Source organism: Anolis carolinensis, chromosome 3 (genome assembly GCF_035594765.1).
Source record: "Anolis carolinensis isolate JA03-04 chromosome 3, rAnoCar3.1.pri, whole genome shotgun sequence".
Classification (NCBI taxonomy): Eukaryota; Metazoa; Chordata; class Lepidosauria; order Squamata; family Dactyloidae; genus Anolis; species Anolis carolinensis.
This window is the reverse complement of record NC_085843.1, coordinates 30,611,714-30,631,335: the sequence shown is the minus strand read 5'-3', so window position 1 is coordinate 30,631,335 and position 19,622 is coordinate 30,611,714. Positions and strand designations below refer to the sequence as shown.

Here is a 19,622-nt window from a genome sequence, read left to right as displayed (position 1 = left end):
TTGAAGGGAGACATATATTGGTACAACATAGCCTCAGATTAACTGGCTTCCTTGCTGGGAACAAGGGAGCCACCTTGAAGTGAGTCAAAACAATGAGTTCATTTAGCTCAGCTTTGTTCACTCAGAGTGACAGTGTCTCTTTTGTGTTTCAGGTGGCATTATTTCTCTTTCAATCCCTTTCTTCATCTCAGTCTCTCTCAGATGTACAAACCTATGGTAATCCTCATGAATTTCACAGATTTTTCTTAGACAAAGAGTACTATTGCTTTCATCTGGCATGGACTAGGGACCAGAAATGCTAGGGACTGAAATTTAGACTTTGTATAGTGAAAACAGGACCCCCCGGGTGGCACAGCTGGTTAAACCACTGAGCTGCTAAACTTTCTGACTGAAAAGCTGGCAGTTTGAATCCGGGGAGCAGAGTGAGCTCCCACTGTTAGCCCCAGCTTCTGTCAACCTAGCAGTTCAAAAACATGCCAATGTGAGTGGATTAATAGGTACCACTCTGGTGAGAAGGTAATGGCGCTCCATGCAGTCATGCCAGCCACATGACCTTGGAGGCATCTACAGACAACGCCGGCGCTTTGGCTTAGAAATGGAAATGATCACACACACACACACACACACACCTGAGCTGGACGCGACTAGACTTAATGTCAGGGGAAAATCTTTATCTATATTGAAAATATGTGCCCTGTCACCAGCCTTTTCCTTACTAGGGGAGATGTTATATGACACCAGGGATTCTCAAACTCCATCTGTTTCGGACTCAGCAGCCTCAACTATGTCAACCAATGACCAGAAATTCTGGAAGTGGAAGTTCAAAACTTCTGGAGGAACAGAGATTGGTAATCACTGCCTGACACCAAGAAAACAACCAATAGGTCTTTAAAGATACCAGATTCTATGTAATGTTGGAAGCTAAGGCTCAGGTCCAGGCTATTTGTCAAATCGCATCTCCCTATATAGACTATCTCGGGCACTTTGGTCAGCAGAGGAGGCCCTGCTCTCAGTCCCACCCCCATCACAAGTGCGGCTGGTGGGAATGAGATAGGAGGCTTTCTCCGTGATCACCCCCCGCCTCTGGAACTCCCTCCCTAAAGAAATGAAATGGCCCTACCCTCCTCCCCTTTAAGAAACTTTTAAAGACACATATATGCACCTTAGCATATGGAGGGGAGGAGGACTAACATAACTGCCACCCCATAGCAGCTATGGTCGAAGTGAAACTAGAACAAGTGCTGAACATTTTCAGCAACTTGATCACTTAAATTGGTCCAGGTATACGCTTGCTCAGTGAAATAATGTTTTTACTGACTGTCATGTTTAAATTTATTGTTTTTCTAATGTGGAATTTTTATTATAATGTGTATGTTTTTGTCATCTTATACTTTTGATATTAATGAAGAAATTGTGGCATTGAATGTTTGCCATTTATATGTATGTCAATCGCCCTGAGTCCCTCTGGGGAGAGAGGGTGGTCTAGAAATAAAGTTTTATTATTATTATTATTATTATTATTATTATTATTATTATTATTATTATTATGTAACATCAGTCCTGGTTATTACTTGGATGAGAGATCACCTGTGAAAGCTAGGTGCTGTAGGCTATATTTCAGAGGAAGGAACCAGCAAAATCACCACTGAGTATTCCTTCCTTAAGAAAACCCTATGAGATTCATGGGGTCATCATAAGCAGACAGAGCCTTGAAAGCACAAAGGCACACACATGTTCCTTATGCTTTCCCTTCTGTGCCCCTCTCCTACACACATAGACAACCCAATTTGCAGTCTGAAGTGGCAATCTTAACGCCTCTCCCAAAATCATGGTATGCAGTGCCCACCATAATTCATGTTATATTGGCCCCTGAGGCAAAACATTCAACTAGCTCTCTTACCTTCCCTGGCAGTTAAAATGAATTAAACTGCTACCTCTTTGCTGCCCTTTAATGATGTTCAAAACCAGCTGCTTGGGGTAGCTGCCTCACCCGGCCTCAAGGCAGGAGCAATGTGAGCATGTTTGCTTGCCTCTCGTTCTTCAGTCTCACATGCCCCAGAATACAGCCAGAGTGCCAGCCCTTGGACTCAGAGAAGGATCAGCTGTTAATTCCCTGAAGCTAAATCAGGACACACACAGACCCCTTTTGTTCCTGTCTCTTCAGCTTCTTAGCAGTTTCCTCACTCCTCAGATCTCTTTGCTCTTTGGGCAGTCTCCATCTGTCAGTGTTTATGCAGCACTCAAAGCTAAGCGGGAAGGGAAGCAAGTTCACTGGGAAGCCAAGCAGGATGGACTGGAAAAGAAATCGAAAAGGATTTCACCATCTCTCTTTATAGTATTTGCTTGACTCCTTCCCAAAGGAGCTGCTGAGTTTCCCAATGTATTTTCCTTCTCAAAACATTGATTTTTCCTCCCTTTCTTCTCTCTGAATGATAGAGGAAAGGTGGAGCATAGCGGTGTTTTTCATAGGAAGGATACAGAGAAACTGAAAATACTCTGTGTGTAGTATGTGTGTAAGTAAAAATCTTTTGAAAAGTTTTGCATTTTTGTAAAGCTATTACTGTACAGGAAAATCTTGTAATCCCTGAAGGGGTTGGGATGGAAGAGGTAGAGGTGATGCATTGCTTTGTCGGTGAAAGATGATCCACTGATAATGCTTCACCCACCAGTGAAAAGGAAGTCACCTTTTGCGACCGTGGACAGGAGGATGAAACTCATTGCTATTGTGCAAAATAGTTAAAAGATTTAAATTACAGCGGATAAACAAATAATTAGGTGTATGTGACAAAGCTGCCCCTATGAATTATTATCATGGGTCCAAGAAACCCCTAGGAAAGGGCTACACAGGTTAATTTAACAGGGAGAGAACTGGAGAGGAGTTGGATTCATAAAGGATAAGGCTTAGGCCTTTCTCACCTTGAATAAAGAAGAAGGATATTCATTGAGGTATTAAGGAAGAGTTAATTCCTTGCAGTGGGATGTCTTTATTTTTTTTCCCCAAGGGGCTAGAGACCAATTTCCCCCAGATGGTCCCCATGGGCTGCACCCACACCATAAAGCCCCAATACCTCCCTTTTCCTCCGAAGTCTCTGTTAAAAGTGATAGTAAACTATATTGAGATGAACCAGTGATGTATTTGTAGATAATGTGTTGGGAGTACGATGTGGGTATTTCTGTATGATTTTAAGAATTTGGGAGGATTTCTGTAGGATGTACAGCAAAATATTCTGAAAATCACAATGAAAGTTGTTGGTTTTAAAAAAAATTGGTAGATTGGGAAGCTTTTTGGGAACTGCTGGGGACACAAAAGTGATGTCTGGGGTAGCCCTGCTTTAAAGAAACTATTTGAAATATTGAAATCATTTTTGTTCAGATATTTTAGCTCATACTAAAATCCAGAATTGATTCAATTGTTCACTGACATTATATCTGACATTCCATGTCTACTTTAGAGTTCACAACAAAATCCAGATCAGAGGATTTCCCACAGAGCAACAGATCGAAACTGCAAAAAAAGAGGTCCGACCTGAATATGAGGAAGAACTTTCTGATGGTAAAAGCAATTTGGCAGTGGAATATGCTGTCTCAGAGTTTGATGGAGTTTTCTACTCTGTTTTTAAAAAATATATAGCCTGAATTGCCATCTATCAGGAGTGCATTGATTATGCATTCCTGCATGGCAGGAGGTTGTGCTGGATGGCCCTTAAAGTATCTTCCAACTTTATTATTCTATGATCAGGGCTACTGTCTGCCATTGAAAGCTGGTTTTTGAATGTACTTATAATCATCTTGTTTATAAAAGAAGAGCATTTTTCAAAAGCATCAGCCATATAACCTTAATAATTTTGCCAAAATTATAAAAACATAGAGTTGGAAGAGACCACTTGAGCCATCCAGTCCAACCCCCAACTAAGAAGCAGGAAAATTGCATTGAAATCACCCCTGACAGATGGCCATTTAGCCTCTGTTTAAAAGCCTTCAAAAAAGGAGCCTCCACCATACTCCAGGGCAGAGAGTTCCACTGCTGAACAGCTATTACAGTTAGAAAGTTCTTCCTAATGTTCAGGTGGAAATTCTTTTCCTGTAGTTTGAATTATCCACAAGTGATTGTTGATGGTAGTTATCCACCTTTAAAAGTATCCTTTAGCATGCATATTTAATTCAAAAGTTTGTTTAATATGGCAAAAAGAAGAAGTCACTTAGGATCAATAAAAAGGATTTAGATGTAAGGGCCATTGAAGAATGAATGCTCACATGGTGATGGCTCTTTATTGCTGCATTGGAAAAAAATCAAACTGAAGAGTTTTTAGATTTGATGGTTATGGCAGACCTTGCAGAGACCTTTCAGATGGCATAAAGGCATGAATAAGTAACTTCAAGCCAAGGAAAATACTCCCAAGACAACAAACAAAAACACAGAATCTGGGAAAGTTCAAATTATTCACTGTCCCAGCCAATTGATCATGTTGACTGGGGTTTCTGGAAATTATAGAGGAGGTGAAGCTTTTATTGACTCTGGAAATATGTAGATAGCTGTGTTGCCCATCAGGAGGGAAAGCAATAGGAACTTTATTAACATCAATCAACATGCTACAAAACAATTGATTGGATTAAAGTTCTTCTAAATCCTCATTGTCCTGAATGAAAACCAGACTTGCGCCCTTATCAGACTCGGTCTTCTCTGCGTCTTCTCCTTGTTTTTCCATGTTGCCAAAACAGAGTCCCACAGAACCCATCACATGATGCAGGGCAACTTCCAATGAGACTTTGTGGGGTTCAATTTGGGCAACGTGGAGAACATGAAGAGGAAGCGGGGAAAGGACGGGAAACCACATAGGGTGGGAGGTCATCAGAGAAGACTGGGAAAGATGGTAAGGAATGAAGAAGGATGGTTTCCTCCACTTTCCTCCAGCCTGTTTGATGAAATCCATAGGGATGAGGATAGAGAAATTTAAGGCCAAAGATGGAATCCAAACGTTGCAGTTTCGAAGATGCCTTCAGACCTAAGACTTTTACCAATTGCAGATGTACAGATTGCATCCCATGACTCATTTTTTGCAGACTTTTAGACTCTCATTTCAGACCCAAGTCTCCCCACCATTTTGATTAACACCCAGCCTGTTGTAAAGCTCTGAAGAACTCAAGAATTTGCTCATTATGTTGTGAGTCCTATGTGATCTTAACTCTTCCATTTGTATCAAGACAAGGAAATCAGTTTGCTCCCCCCCAAGAAACATTTGTTCTTGTATTGTTCTTTTAAATTATGAGCCACTTTTGAATTCCAATTTTGGGGGAAAGTAGGATTATCATAATCATCTCGTTTTCTGATGCTCCAGAAACTAGAACATGAACCAATGGGTTCAAATTAAAAGATATCCCATTTAAACATTAGGAAGAATATCTTTACCATTAGAACAGTGAAATAGACTGTCTCAGATGGTGGTGGACTCTCTTTTGGGTTGTTGTGAGTTTCCGGGCCGTATGGCCATGTTCCAGAAGCATTCTCTCCTAACGTTTCACCCACATCTACAGCAGAAATCCTCAGAGGTTGTGAGGTATATTGGAAACTTGGCAAGGGAGTTTTATATATCTGTAGAAGGTCCAGGGTGGGAGCCAGATTTTGGCTGTTACACTATGTCAGACTACACAAAGAAGCCACTGAAATCCACAAGCATGTGGATAATTTCAACAGAAAGGAGGAAACCATGAAAATGAACAAAATCTGGCTACCAGTATTTTTAAAAACTCTAAAAATCAGGACAGTAAATAAAACACAACACTCTGAAAACAGGGGAGTTCCAGACATGAAACTATCAGGACCATCTAACACCTCCCAACAAAGGATTCCCCTAGCCAGGCCTTGAAGCTGAAAGGCTTTTCAGTGCTAATCAAGGTGGCCAATTGCAACATTCACATCTGACTCAAACAGACAAGAATTCTTTTTACCACCCTGGACCTTCCAGGTTGTTATTTTCGAAAGAACGTCAGGAGAAAATGCTTCTGGAACATGGCCATACAGCTTGGAAAACTTACAGCAATCCAGTGGTTGGAGAGTTTGAAGCAGAGATTGGATGGGTATCTTTCAGCAGCACTTTAGTATAGTATTCTGGCATGAAAGGGGGCTAGATTTGATGATCCTTGTTTTCATCTGTCTGCATGTTTCTCTCTTTTGTATATGCAGAATTAGGGTTTAAAAGTCTGCTTTTAAAGGAATAACTATTGAGTTTTGCCATCTAGTGGATTCAGGGGGAAACACACCTCGTGGGCTTCAAATGGAAATGGAAATCCCGCATCTGGATGGAAGAATTTTGAATTTCTGATTCAGAGTCATTAGCACTGCAATGGAAATTTGAGGCTGGTTTGGCTGAGACTGTCACCCCGACTTCCCTTGACACAGTGGGAGAGTGAGATCATACCTTTCCAGCAACCGCCTCACCCACTGTCAGACATCTATTTGTGGAGTGCAGTGTTCTGCTTAAGGCAGTGGTTCCCAACCTGTGGGCCCCAGGTGTTTTGGCCTACAATTATGATGTCTGTCTGGCTATATAATGTTCAGAGAATCCTCAAGAGGTCCTGAAGGATGTCTGCATTTTTGTGTATCTGGTTATAGATCTGTTGCCAGACACTTGTCAGTTATCCCTTATTTTTCATAAACCACTTTGTGACCATGTTTGGAAGGAGGGGAGTTGGCATGAAAAAGATTTCATTGCAATTTGGCATTATGTGACAAAGTTCACAGTGAGATTCTCACCTGTGCAAGACACATGCCACCGCTAACTGCCAGGGCTCGGTACTATGGAATCATGGGAGTTGTAGCTTTACACGGTCTTTTCTCTTATCTGCCGGTGTCTCACCAAACTCAGGATTCAATAAAGTTGAACCATAATGGTGTCAAACTGCATAAATTCTACAGTGTAGCTGCACCATAAGCCTGTGCATATCATTGACAAGATACCAGAGTAAATCTTTTACTTGCATCTTCCACTGAAACAGCCATGTCCAAGCAAGCCGGTAGAAGGTACAATGCCTCCCTCAGGGAAATGAATCAGGTAGGAGGACAACTAAAGCCAGATGGTGGAAAACTTGATTTTATGCAACAAGACGGGATACAGAAGACATCTTCGGTCCTATAAGGTGGCAATATGCACAGTGAAAGAAAGCTTTCTTCTGTGCATGTATTGTCTGCAGATTCATGTTCAGCTGGTATGTCCAGAATGATGAGAATCTTAACCCAGGTGCTCTCTCCTCCAAACCCACTGCTAGAAGCTTCAGTAGTTCACTGTGATGACTTGAATAACCATTTTGCTGATAAAATCTCTCATATAAGAGCTGACTTAGATGCTGTCATTGGAGATCAACAACGATTTGTCCAGCAACACTAGTTTCAGTTACTGAGTACTGATGATGTGGACAAGTTGCTAAGGCAAGCAAAGGAGACAACTTCCTCAATCTCTGTCCCTCTTGGCTGATTATTCAGGGAGGAGATGCAATTAGATTTCAAATACAACCAATGCATCTCTTAGGGAAGAGAATTTTCCGCACTGTTTAAAAGAGGCAGTAATTAGAGCACTGCTGAAAAAGTTCTCCCTGGATCTCCTGGACCGCAATCATTACAGACCAGTGTCTAACCTTCCCTTTTTTGGGCAAGGGGATTGAGAAGGCAGTTGCTCTCCAGCTCCAGGCAGTCTTGGATGACACACACTTCCTTGTCGCACTGCAAACAGGCTTCAGTGCAGGATATCAAGTTGAGACTGCTATGGTCGCCTTAATGGATGATCTCCACTAGTGGATGATTTCGATACCATCAACCATGGTATTCTTCTGGAACGCCTGGAGGGGTGGGGGAATTGGAGGTACTGTGTTGCAGGCAGGTTCCAGATGATGGTGCTTGGGGATACCTACTCAAAAAAAAACTATTATGTGGCATCCCATAAGGTGCCATTCTATCCCCAATTTACATGAAACCACTAGAAGAGAGCATCAGTAGGCATTGGGCCGAGTGTTATAACTATGCTGTCGACACACACATATATTTCTCAATGCCTTCCAAAACATCCTCAGCTAAGGATAGCATGTCTCCTCTGAATGAATGCCTGGATGAGGTAATGGGCTAGATGAGAAAAAACAAATTGATACTGAATCCAGACAAAACAGAGGTGCTTGCCATCAAGGGTCCTCATCTGGGGATGTCAACCAGTCCTGGATGGAGTTACACTCCCCCTGAAAGACTGAAAGCTTGGGAGTACTCCTGGGTCCATCTCTCCAAATGTCAGCCCAGGTAGATGCGATGATCAGAAGTGCTTACTACCAGCTTTGACTGATCCACCAGCTGCGCCCCTTCCTAGATCCTAAAGGTGGGAGTGCTGCTGAATACATTTTGATCTGGAGTAAATGGTAAATCTGTTCTTGATTTCACAAACACTACTTCTGCAGTTGCTCTGGATAGTACAGAAACCATCTGGAAAATGTACCCTCTTCCCAAATATTCCCATGAAACCTAGAGCAGCTGCCAAAGGGACTTGCCATTCCTGCATTAGTGGATCCCTAGGCTACCTTGATTTAGGAGAGAAGTCTTCTGATCAGGGAAACATTTCTTCCCAAAAAACTAAACCTAATTGCCTCAGAGTTTTCTTATGGATCACATGAGGCTACCTGTAAGTCCAGGATTCAGTTTTTGAGAATAGAGAGCTGCTTATCTCCATCCAGCTTTCCTTCTCACGTTTAGCTCTTGGCACATCAAGAAATGCAGCCTCTGAACAGAGGTTTCTAGGTCAGCCCTAGCTATTGTACTTGAAAGCCAGAGGAAATCTCTCATAACCTCATAATATTCTGGTTTAACAGCTACCCTGCTGATGATTTTTAGCAGCTAATTGCCTTTCTTGGGGGAAAAAGAGATATACCTCTTCATTGACCCCTTGTTTCTTTTTACGAAGATTGCTGCTTCTAGTCCTTGAACCTTTCACAAGTTTGAGCAGCTGCATTAAATCTTTTTTATTGAATGCTTTTGAAATGTAGCTCCTGGGATTACAGACTTTCAGGCATGATCTTACTACAATGAGATAAATCGCCATCACATTAGCTTCCCTCTATTAAATGCACATTGCCCAGAGGCATTTTGCTAGACAGAAACCGTACATCAGAAGCTTGCTGTGTTCCTAAAGTAGCCATTTATCCCACTGCTGTCAGATGGAGATACAAAGCCCACCTTCAGGCAGCAGCTCTATCCAGAGCATGAGTCCTCCTCAGATATTTTAAACTATTGTCCAGAGTGTGTTTTAGAGTTGAAACGTCAAAAAAAGTTTTAAGGTGTTGCTTACCATGAGCAACTCAGCTTACTTTTTCAGCAGCACAAAAAGCTAATCAGCACACTTTGGAGTCCTTTTTAGGCAAGATGATTACTCCAAACTCTCAATGCAGAGGGCCTGAATGGGACAGCAGGACAGAGGAAACGAATCAACCATTCATCCCTAGATTAGATTCTGCTGAAAAATTCAAATTCTGACAAAGAAGCATCTCATTTTCTTGCTTCAAGGGCGCTGCTGAGAGAAGTGTTGCACAGGAAACAAGAATAATCTAGCTGATTAGTAAGTGAAAGAGTGATGGCATTTCTTGGCTATCTGAGTATAATGAACAGAGGCAACACTCTTGGTTATGTCCTAGTTTTTGCAGACTTGGCACTTTGTCATACCAGTCTGCTGTATTAAAGAAAATGGGAATATACTGGTGACATGCTAGTTTGAAAAAAAAAATCAGTATCATGCCTGTCTGCAACAGTGCTATTGTTTCCCTGTTTCTTATTTATCCTCTCCTGGTTCTCTCTTTTCCTGCCTTGCATCTTAGAGTCATAAGGTTGGAAGAGACCACAATGGCCATCCAGTCCAATCTCCTGACCTGCTAGAATATATGTACTCCCAACTAATGGCCCTCCAGCCTGTTTAAAAACCTCTAAAGGAGGAGACTCCACATTTCGAGGCAGCACATCCCACTGTCAAAGAGCTCTTAATTTTTAGGCAGAATGTCTTTTTCTGTAATTTGAATCCATTAGTCTGGATCCTAGTCTCCAGAACAGGAGAAAACAAGGATGCTTCCACAATAAGACATCATTTAAAAAATTTAAACACAGCCATTATGCTCTCTCTTAATCTTCTCTTCTTCAAGCTAAACATACCCAGCTCCCATGATTTCCAGATCTTTTATCATTTTGCTTGCCCTCTTTTGCAAACATAAATATCTTTTCTGGACTGTGGTGCCCAGACTGTCACTTCATGCTGTTGAATAGGGTATTATCAAAGCCTGCAATTGTCCAACCCCTCAAAAATCATAATGAAAATGTCTCTATATACTCTGAGAATGAGGAAAAGTTCTAATATTTTGTGCATACAGCATATGTGTTTGTGAAGATGGAGTATTTCAAGGTCTCCAGATGAGCTGGCCACCCCTGATGTGATGTGCTCTTAGATTGAACTAAAGTATTTGCAACATAATTTTATCAATATTTGTATGTATGTTTTTATCCTTTACAATTTTATCTTGCAAATCGCCTAGAGCATCTTGGATGGAGGGCGATTAATAAGTAATTAAATGATGATGATGATAATTGAAAGAAGATTCTTAATATGCACTGCCATATAATGTCTTTAAAAGAATTCTGCTAGACTCTAAGGTCTTTTTATATAAATTGTACCTCCAGGGAATGTGTGACTCAGCCTATTCAACTTGTTCAAAAGAAATAAACATCAATTATAAGGCTGCAACCTATTTTCCTGATAATCCAAAACTGAAGCTATAGTGAAGAGGAACATTGCTGTTGATATCACTACTACTGGAAATAATACTATATGCAACCTTGAAAGCACAGCTGACAAAAAGGTAAAACACAGTACAGGCAGAAAGTGAGGTGAAATAGTCTGAACAGGGACACGGACAGCAAAACAAACACAACAGCGGTGTTAACCCTTCCCTGTTATCTAAAGCTTATATATGTATATGTGTGTGTGTGTGTGTGCGCGTGTGTGCGCACACACACACACACACACACATATATACATGCAGGTGCTAAAGTTACACCTTAAAAATGTACCTGTTCCAACTTACAAATTCAACTTAAGAATAAACCTATCAAAATTTAGGGACTTCCTGTAATCTGTTTCGACACAGGTCAGCAAGGAACCTTCAATTTTCTACAAGATGATAAAGGTGGAAGAACACAGCCGATGAAGCAGCTAATGTATAAGACACTACGAACCTTCTTGAGAGCTGCTCATCCAAGAACAGGTTTAGATTCAAAAGAGCTCATCCTTTTGGAGGCGTTTTTTTTTTTTTTTTTTTTGAGCGGGGCCAGGAGGTAACCAGTAGTGAAGCAGCTGTTTTACTATTCATGTATGTTCAGTAAGGGATTTGCTGAAGGCAGTTGCTGTTTATCTTGCCTTTTGCAGGTTCCAGAAAATTTTGATTTCTGCCAAGTGTAGCTTTATTAAAATTTGCAGCTATAATGCTGCGACCTGACGCTGACAACTTGTGTTTCTTCAATCTTCTTTCATTCTTCTCATATTGCCAATGATGCAAAAACCCTTTAAGCAAGATAAAGAATGAGAACAAAAAGGGGTAAGTGTAGAAAGACTGTGTAAAAAAGGAATCACTCTCAAAGATTTTTTTTAACTTGCACTATGTAATCCAGGAGTGGACAAACTGGCCTATAGGCTGCATTTAGGCCCTTGACCCAGTGTCACAATGTTTTTGGAATGATTTGGGGATATTTTCTGCCCCCAAACTTTGGAAAGAGCTCTCCAAAACCTGCAAAAACATCCTACTCAGCCACACCCAAAAGCTTCCTGGAACACCCTATAATTCCCAGATAACTGTTTTTATCAGAGTCCTTAGCAAAGTCACATCAGGAAGTGATGTGATGCCACATCTGGTTGTTATTTTGGAAAGAACTCCGATGAAGGTAGTGGCATTTGGGAGCACTGTTGGGGCTGAAGTCTACAGATGAAATTTAGGGGCGGGGGGGGAATTGGCCTCTGATCCCATGTAGTTGCTTACCCCTGATGTAAATATTATTAAAACTACTTAGAAATGGAGAACCACCACAGAATATCTAGGGGAAATTTCTTGCAATTGATTAGGCTTGTTAATGACACCAACTTACATCTGGCTTTAAGGAATGTGAGTAAAACAGGATACAAATAATTAAAATGCAAATGTAATATTATGATAAAAGTGGTCTAAAACAGCCTGACAAATGAAGGGAACCAGCAATATTGTTTTCTAATAAGTCAAGGACTAGTAGTCAATGACTTTTGCCCAAGCACTGATCCATGAACTGTCACTTTGAGGTCTAAACAGAATGCACATTGTTGTTTTGACTTACAAACAGAGGCAAAATCATATGCAGATTTATGAAAAATAATTTTATTACGTAACACCTTGTTTTTAGCAATGTTGATTTTCTTTAAAATTCAGAATACCTGCGTCATTCATGTAAAATAGTTTGATACAGTACATTGTATGGTATAGCTTTCCCTCAAATTCTAGGGTTCTCCTAACACCTTAATCCTCTGCTTTAATAAGGGTGCCCCTAAACAAATGTGCGAAGATATTTTAAAAATAATTAACAAAATTTAATATCCACTACATCAAGCCAGCTTTCAAAAATCATGACAAAAATATTTGAATGAATGCCGCACTGTTTGTTTGTTTGTTTGTTGGGAACATCACTCATGCTTTTTAAATTCCAAGCATGCTTACAAATCAGTTAACACTAACAGGAAAAATAAAACACTGCCTATGACAATCATCTTAGTTTGTTTGCTGAACCAAACGGCTTTATCTCAATAACACACTCATTTACTATCGAATAGCAGCTTTAATACCAGTCAAGTCATAGATTTGAGAACAAAATAAACATATGTTGAAAATTAATCTTTGGGAGGCTTGTAAATCTGCTGGAAAAATGCTCATGTTTCTTTTAATTTTAAAAAATCTCTTTGCAGCAAATTTGTTGGTCAAAAACATTGATCAATGTGGAAAATGAATCAGCCCACAAAAAAGTCACTAAAAATCAATGTATATCAAAATTCTCTCAATTGCAGCCACGGTTAGTTTGTTTTCATCTCATTAACACATACTGTATGCTTCAAATACCAGTTAAGAGATTTTGCGTACTATTGGTCAGATAACGTTGTTAACATCAATAGAATTCATCACAACAACAAAAATGCTTGCTCCTAGCACATTTCACAGCTTCAACTGCTACAGACTGTCACTGAAAAACAATGCATTGGTCAGTCTGAACCATGTCAAGTAAACTATGGAAGTAGCATATCCACAACACAAACTGTGCTAGTACTTTCTTTTCAAGTCTAATTCCATAAATGGGTACAATCTGAGGGAGCCACTACTCCCAGCCTGTGAAAAGTAGTGGAACTTGGCTATCAGACATTTTGAAAATGCAACAAGTTACAGTACATTCTTGCGGCCCAAAGCCAGGTTCCAGGCAGACAGCAGCACAGCCAGTCCTGCAGCCTTAGCAACAGTGCATTGACTTTATTCAGGTGCAGCTCAGTACCGGTGCGTCTGGTGGGAGTACTGTGGAGGCTGCTGGGAGGTAGTTGAATATCCCATGCTGCTCTGTGGCTGTGATGTGCTTGGTCCAGGGTTTGGATAGGCAGCATGGGGATTGGAACGCTGAACAAAGTGGAGGAAGAGGGAAGAGAGAAAAAGAAGCAACCGATTACATTTGTACTGGCATTCAACATCTGGTGAAAATCAGTCTATTTTCAAGATACTAAAGCGCACCCTGCTTTGCGTCACTGTTCTTTACACAAAGCAGAATGAAAATGTCCCAGGCAATGGTTTCAAAAGCTACTAGTTCTGTAATTCTGAGGCTCCTTGATCATCTTTAGTCATCTATCCATCCATTCATGTCAAAATATGTGTGTATGCATGTTGGTTGATATAATAATAATAATAAAAATAAAACAACTTTATTTATACCCCACCACCATCTCCTCATGGAGACTCGGGGCGGCTCACAATGTTACAAAAATTACAGCGCAAATACATTAACAATATGCACAGTTTAAAACACAAGAAGATGATAAAGCAAGTTAAAACAAAGGTTTATACAACAGTAATAATATTAAACAACCACCAATGCAATTCAGTCAACTTCAAAGGTGTGTGTGGGGGGGGGGGGGGGACTATAGCAGCAATATAAGATAAAATCATTAGATTAAAATACCCCAATGAAAGGAACCTAATAACATTCAGAATAGAATTATAATGAGGCTGCCACAAAAGGCTCCTACATGGCTTGATAGATCTAGACCAGTAGTTCCCAACCTTTTTTTTGACCAGGACCCACTTGACCAGGGCCCACTTTGACCGGCGACCACTCCCCAACATTAGTACCAAAAGGGTTACAAATCAGTTTTTGGTCAACTTTAGATTTGGTTTGGTTATTTGAGGTGCCAATTCAGAAAACTGCATTGGATAGACCACATCAGCTCTAGTTTCTGATACAGAACATATGCATTCAGTAGTCACCATCTGCTCGGCCAGAGAACACCATATTTAATCATCTAGAGCTCATGTGGTCTGCAGAAAGGAGCGGAAATGAAATAAATAAAATAAAATAAATAAAGAGGAAGGAGGTTTGTGGACCGGATTTTAGTTCTCATGGCACACTGTGGCTGTGGATAGGTGAAGTGTTCCTCTGTCATATGATTCGGGGAGGGGAAGGGAGCGAAACAAATTGGCTGCTGCTAAGTGCCATGTATATCAGGGAAAGGGAGGGAGGAAAGAAAGTGAAAAAGAAAGGAAAGGGAGGAAGATAGATGTATGGAAGAAAGCAAAGGCAGAAGGAAAGGAAAAAAAGACAAAGGGGGGGGGGGAGTTTATGAGGAAAACAGAGGGAAAAAAATGCATACCCAGGCAACGCCGGGCATAAAATCTAGTAGATTAATAAAGCCATTTCTAGTCTGTGCCTCAGGGCCCTTCCAGACAGGCCCTATATTTCAGGATCTGATCCCAGGTTTTCTGCTTTAAACTGGATTATATGAGTCCCCAATGCCAGATAATCTGGGATAAACAGAAAACCTGGGAGCAGATCCTGGGATATAAGGCCTTGTCTGGAAGGGCCCTCAGTGACAAGCAAACTCTGATTAGCATTTTGGGAAGAGACTTTTTAAAAAAAATAATAATAATAAGATCCATATATTAGGCTACTTATGGAGTACATACCATCCAAAAGTAAAAGGGGCTTACTGTGCTTGTAATACATGGACCAAATAAAGACATAAATTATAATATAGAAATGTTGGGAACTCACAAAACACTTTGTGGCTATTTGGCATCTTTGCTCAAATTGGTGAAGTGATTATGTTTTCAAAGTCCCTATGGTTGAAAAATAGCAAGCCTGCAGTGACATATGCATGTTTAAGCACTGGATGATTTCTCCCAAGAAGGGACACATTTTCCTGAATAGTCTATCCTCGAGTTTTCTAGACGTTTCTTAACTGCAACCTGCATAATCCCACATTGGCTATGCTGGCTTGGTTTGCTGGAAATTTTGAACCAAAGACATAGTTGCTGGTCCCTGCTGTGCACTAAAGTTTTCAATGCAATTCAGAAGATTTACTAATGTTTCCAGATGAAAATCCAAGATCTGATGGGTAAACCTCAACTATTAAAAAATGAAGGCAAACAGTAATTGCCTCCAAGGCAAGAAAGCACTTGAAAGAGGTGTTTCGTTATATAAAAACACGGTCCTGCCAAGTTTTTGAGAGCTCTGAGTTTAACAGTTGTCCAGGGAGTATCCGGTTCTGTATATGAAACATCTGTTTAATGTCTTTAACTTATCAGAGATTACCCTGCTTTCCTATTAGGTTGCTAGCTATAATTGACATCTTCTACCTCTGTGCTACTCAATTACCATCTTGAATAGTTTATTTGGCAACCACATTAAAAAACCAACAATGTCCAAAATTTCATTTTGGACAGATGATATATAAAAGCAGTAGCTTGGGGGAAGGGGAACATGGTGGTGACGGATAGAAAATATGTATAAGTGTAAAAATAACAGTAGATGCCAACAATTAATGTAGGGTAGATTGTATTGAATATTATGTGTCTGCTGTAAAACAAATGATGTATAACAAATGTATTGAATTATTATAAAATTAATTTTAAAAGTTAAAAAAACCAACAATGAAAGAGATAACTTTGTTTTTTGCTATTTCACATAGATAACTTTTCCTTCCCACCAACGCTCCCCCAATTTCCTCACCAATTCCAAGGGATCAGGCATAGAAGAATACAGATTGAAACGAAGCAGGGAAGCCGCATTCTGTGAAGAATGCTACTCTGTCTGGTTACAGAATTGGGAACCAAGCCAACTACAACCTCCTCCCAGAATGAGTCCATTGTTTTGCAAACATCTTCTTGTTTAATCTTTAGAGTATATTCCTCTACATAGCCAATCCACATAGGCAATTTCTGCAAGTGTAATGCAACAATATGTGACTATTGTGTAAGAATTGCCTCATGAAAGTTCTGGGAAACTTACAGTGCAGCACAATGTAAACGTTTTAAAAGTTATCATAGCCAGTAAGTCTACTATGGACACATTCAATTTTTGAAAATCAATCTGAACTCTTTGTTAATTACATATTAAGGGAAAGAGTATTTACCTCATGACCATCTACCTGCTCTGGAACACATAGCAAAACAAAAGATTTCAGACATTTCTGATGTGTGACTATTTTCATGGAAAAAATATGGAAGTAATACCTGTGATATCTGTGCAGAAAAACTGATATACCTGAACTGGTTTTTAATGTTTTATTCTAATATAGAAAGGCTCAACCTGTTCATAAGGAAAATTATCTTCTATGATCATAATGCTGCATTTTCACTAATTCCAAGATTACCTTTGAGATGGAAGATCATAAATACATAGAAGTGTGTCCACCACTTACTGAAAACAGCATGTACACAGAGAAGCTCCCTTTATTTGGAGTATATGTGTGTGTGTATCTATTATATATACAGTAGAGTCTCATCCAACACTCACTTATCCAACATTCTGGATTATCCAACGCATTTTTGTAGTCAATGATTTCAAAATATTGTGACATTTTGGTGCTAAATTCGTAAATACAGTAATTATTACTACATAGCATTACTGAGTATTGAACTACTTTTTCTATCAAATTTGTTGTATAACATGATGTTTTGGTGCTTAATTTGTAAAATCATAACCTAATTTGATGTTTAATAGGCTTTTCCTTAATCCCTCCTTATTATCCAACACATTCACTTATCCAACGTTCTGCTGGCCCGTTTATGTTGGATAAGTGAGACTCTACTGTATATAAAAAGGTAATAGAATTTGGGCCTAGAAGTAAGCAACAAAATTAAACGCCCCAAGAACCACGAAACTTGGCAACAGAACCCAACGGCCTTGCCGCTAGGTTCCTACCATGAAACCCAAAATCTAGAACCGAACCGGGACCCACAAAACCCGCAAAACAGGCAAAAAGATCTGCACCTGGGCCAGCCTGGGCCCTCCCTCCCTCCAGCTGTGTTTTGGACTCCAACTCCTATCATTCCTCACAGCCTCAAGCCCCTTCCTTTTTCCCTTCAGCTCTGTCCTGTGTTGTTATATACATGTAAATAATGTATAATAATAACTCTAATACCCCAGGCCCATGGGAAGACCCTGATGTTCATAGATGGACCCCAGACACTTGGACCTCATGTGCATGTCTCCTGTTATGTACATGTAAATAATAATGATAATACCTCTAATATCCTAGGCCTTTCGGAAAAGCCTAATGTTCACAGACATCAGTCCTCAGGTAGCCGGAGAAAGAGGGAGACAAAAGTCCTTCGGCTGCCCCAGGAAGATGCGAAGGAGGAGGTGGGGGGGCAGAGAGACCCCGTGGCAGAGATAGCCATGCACCTTGGAACAGCTGCTAGGAGCCTTCCAGATCCTCAAAGATGACCAAGGAAGGCGCAGGAAGAAGAAATTTTCCGTTAAACCTTCCTTCTGAGCCTCCCTCCCTCGAGGCACCTTCCTGCAGCCTCACTATCAAAGGTGTCTCAAATGGCGCCTCTCAAGTTTACCCTTCCCCGCTGCACCCTCTGCAACGGCTCCTCCATGCTCCTACAAACAGACTTTGAAGCTGCAAGGCTATTCACTGCTATTCACCTAAAGCCACAGCAATGCATGGCTGGGCACAGCTAATATATATATAGAGAGGGGGGGGGGGGGAGGGAGGGAGAGAGAGAGAGAGAGAGCTTTTTTCTCACTCTGCTAATAGACAATCATGTTATAAACTAGATAATAAGAACAAATGAAGAAAAATCCTACTTCTCAATTTGGTACACTTTCTACTCTAAAACAGGTACATTATGTAAATTGGGTAACTATTTGATAAGGATTAGAAATGGTCATAGAAAATCTTTTGATAGGATTTGCTATATAATTCATTGTCCATTTAACAAAAGAAAGATATATGTCCCTAGATTTGTTTCCTATTGACAAATATAACTAAGACATGTATTACCATGTCCAAATTTGACATCTCAATAAATATGTGCAGTAGGTGCAAAAGTTTTAAATCTGCAAAGGCACCCTAGACCAACCCCCCCCCCCCCAAAAAAAAACCCTAGGCCTCCAGGTTCAAGACTTAGTCCAAGAGTATACCCAAACTGTGAACTGTGTCTCCATGAAACACCACCTTTCCTGAGTTCTCTACAGGTCCACTCTGGTCATACTCATGGATTTCTGCACAAATTAATTTCTCTTTGACATATAATGCTATTTTTACTTTTTGCTGACCATCTTTTTCATTGTTATATTCCAACCATAGGAGTCATCCCATCGTGTTTCTGTCATACCTACAAAATCTTATCTTTCTCTCCACTAGGATTTCAAATTCATCTTGTTTCCCAAATTCTGTTCATTGGTGTACAGATATCTGCGAGTTTCCTGTGGAGCTCATCCTGTGGCTCAGCTTCTCTGAACAATCCCAACACCACACAATTCTTCAACGTCTAGATCCAGGGAAGTCATGCTCCCCCTCTATTCTGCCTTGGTCAGACCACACCTGGAATACTGTGTCCAGTTTTGGGCACCGCAGATGAAGGGAGATGCTGACAAGCTGGAAAGCGTCCAGAGGAGGGCAACTAAAATGATTAAGGGTCTGGAGAACAAGCCCTATGAGGAGAGGCTTAAAGAGCTGGGCATGTTTAGCCTGCAGAAGAGAAGGCTGAGAGGAGACATGATAGCCATGTACAAATATGTGAGGGGAAGTCATAGGGAGGAGGGAGCAAGCTTGTTTTCTGCTGCCCTGCAGACTAGGACACGGAACAATGGCTTCAAACTACAGGAAAGGAGATTCCACCTGAACATCAGGAAGAACTTCCTCACTGTGAGGGCTGTTCGGCAGTGGAACTCTCTCCCCCGGGCCGTGGTGGAGGCTCCTTCTTTGGAGGCTTTTAAGCAGAGGCTGGATGGCCATCTGTCGGGGGTGCTTTGAATGCGATTTCCTGCTTCTTAGCGGGGGGTTGGACTAGATGGCCCTTGAGGTCTCTTCCAACTCTACTATTCTATG

At 40.6% G+C, this 19,622-nt stretch overlaps 2 protein-coding genes across 8 annotated transcripts in view; both read right to left on the bottom strand.

Moving 5' to 3' along the window:
* Positions 1-2,028, bottom strand: part of wasf3 (WASP family member 3) — a 63,386-nt gene extending 61,358 nt beyond the window's left edge. The window contains exon 1 of one of the 2 annotated variants that reach the window (XM_016996319.2): positions 1,901-2,028. The gene's annotated coding sequence lies outside the window, so the exon portion shown is untranslated. The remainder of the gene's footprint in view (positions 1-1,900) is intronic. The other variant, XM_062974668.1, reaches the window with a different exon arrangement.
* A 10,363-nt stretch (positions 2,029-12,391) lies between these two features.
* cdk8 (cyclin dependent kinase 8) overlaps positions 12,392-19,622 on the bottom strand; it is a 63,951-nt gene continuing 56,720 nt past the window's right edge. For all 6 annotated transcript variants that reach the window (XM_062974664.1, XM_062974662.1, XM_062974663.1 and 3 more), the window contains one exon: positions 12,392-13,686. In XM_062974664.1, the coding sequence (XP_062830734.1) occupies positions 13,434-13,686 (253 nt within the window). In that variant the 3' untranslated portion in view covers positions 12,392-13,433. The remainder of the gene's footprint in view (positions 13,687-19,622) is intronic.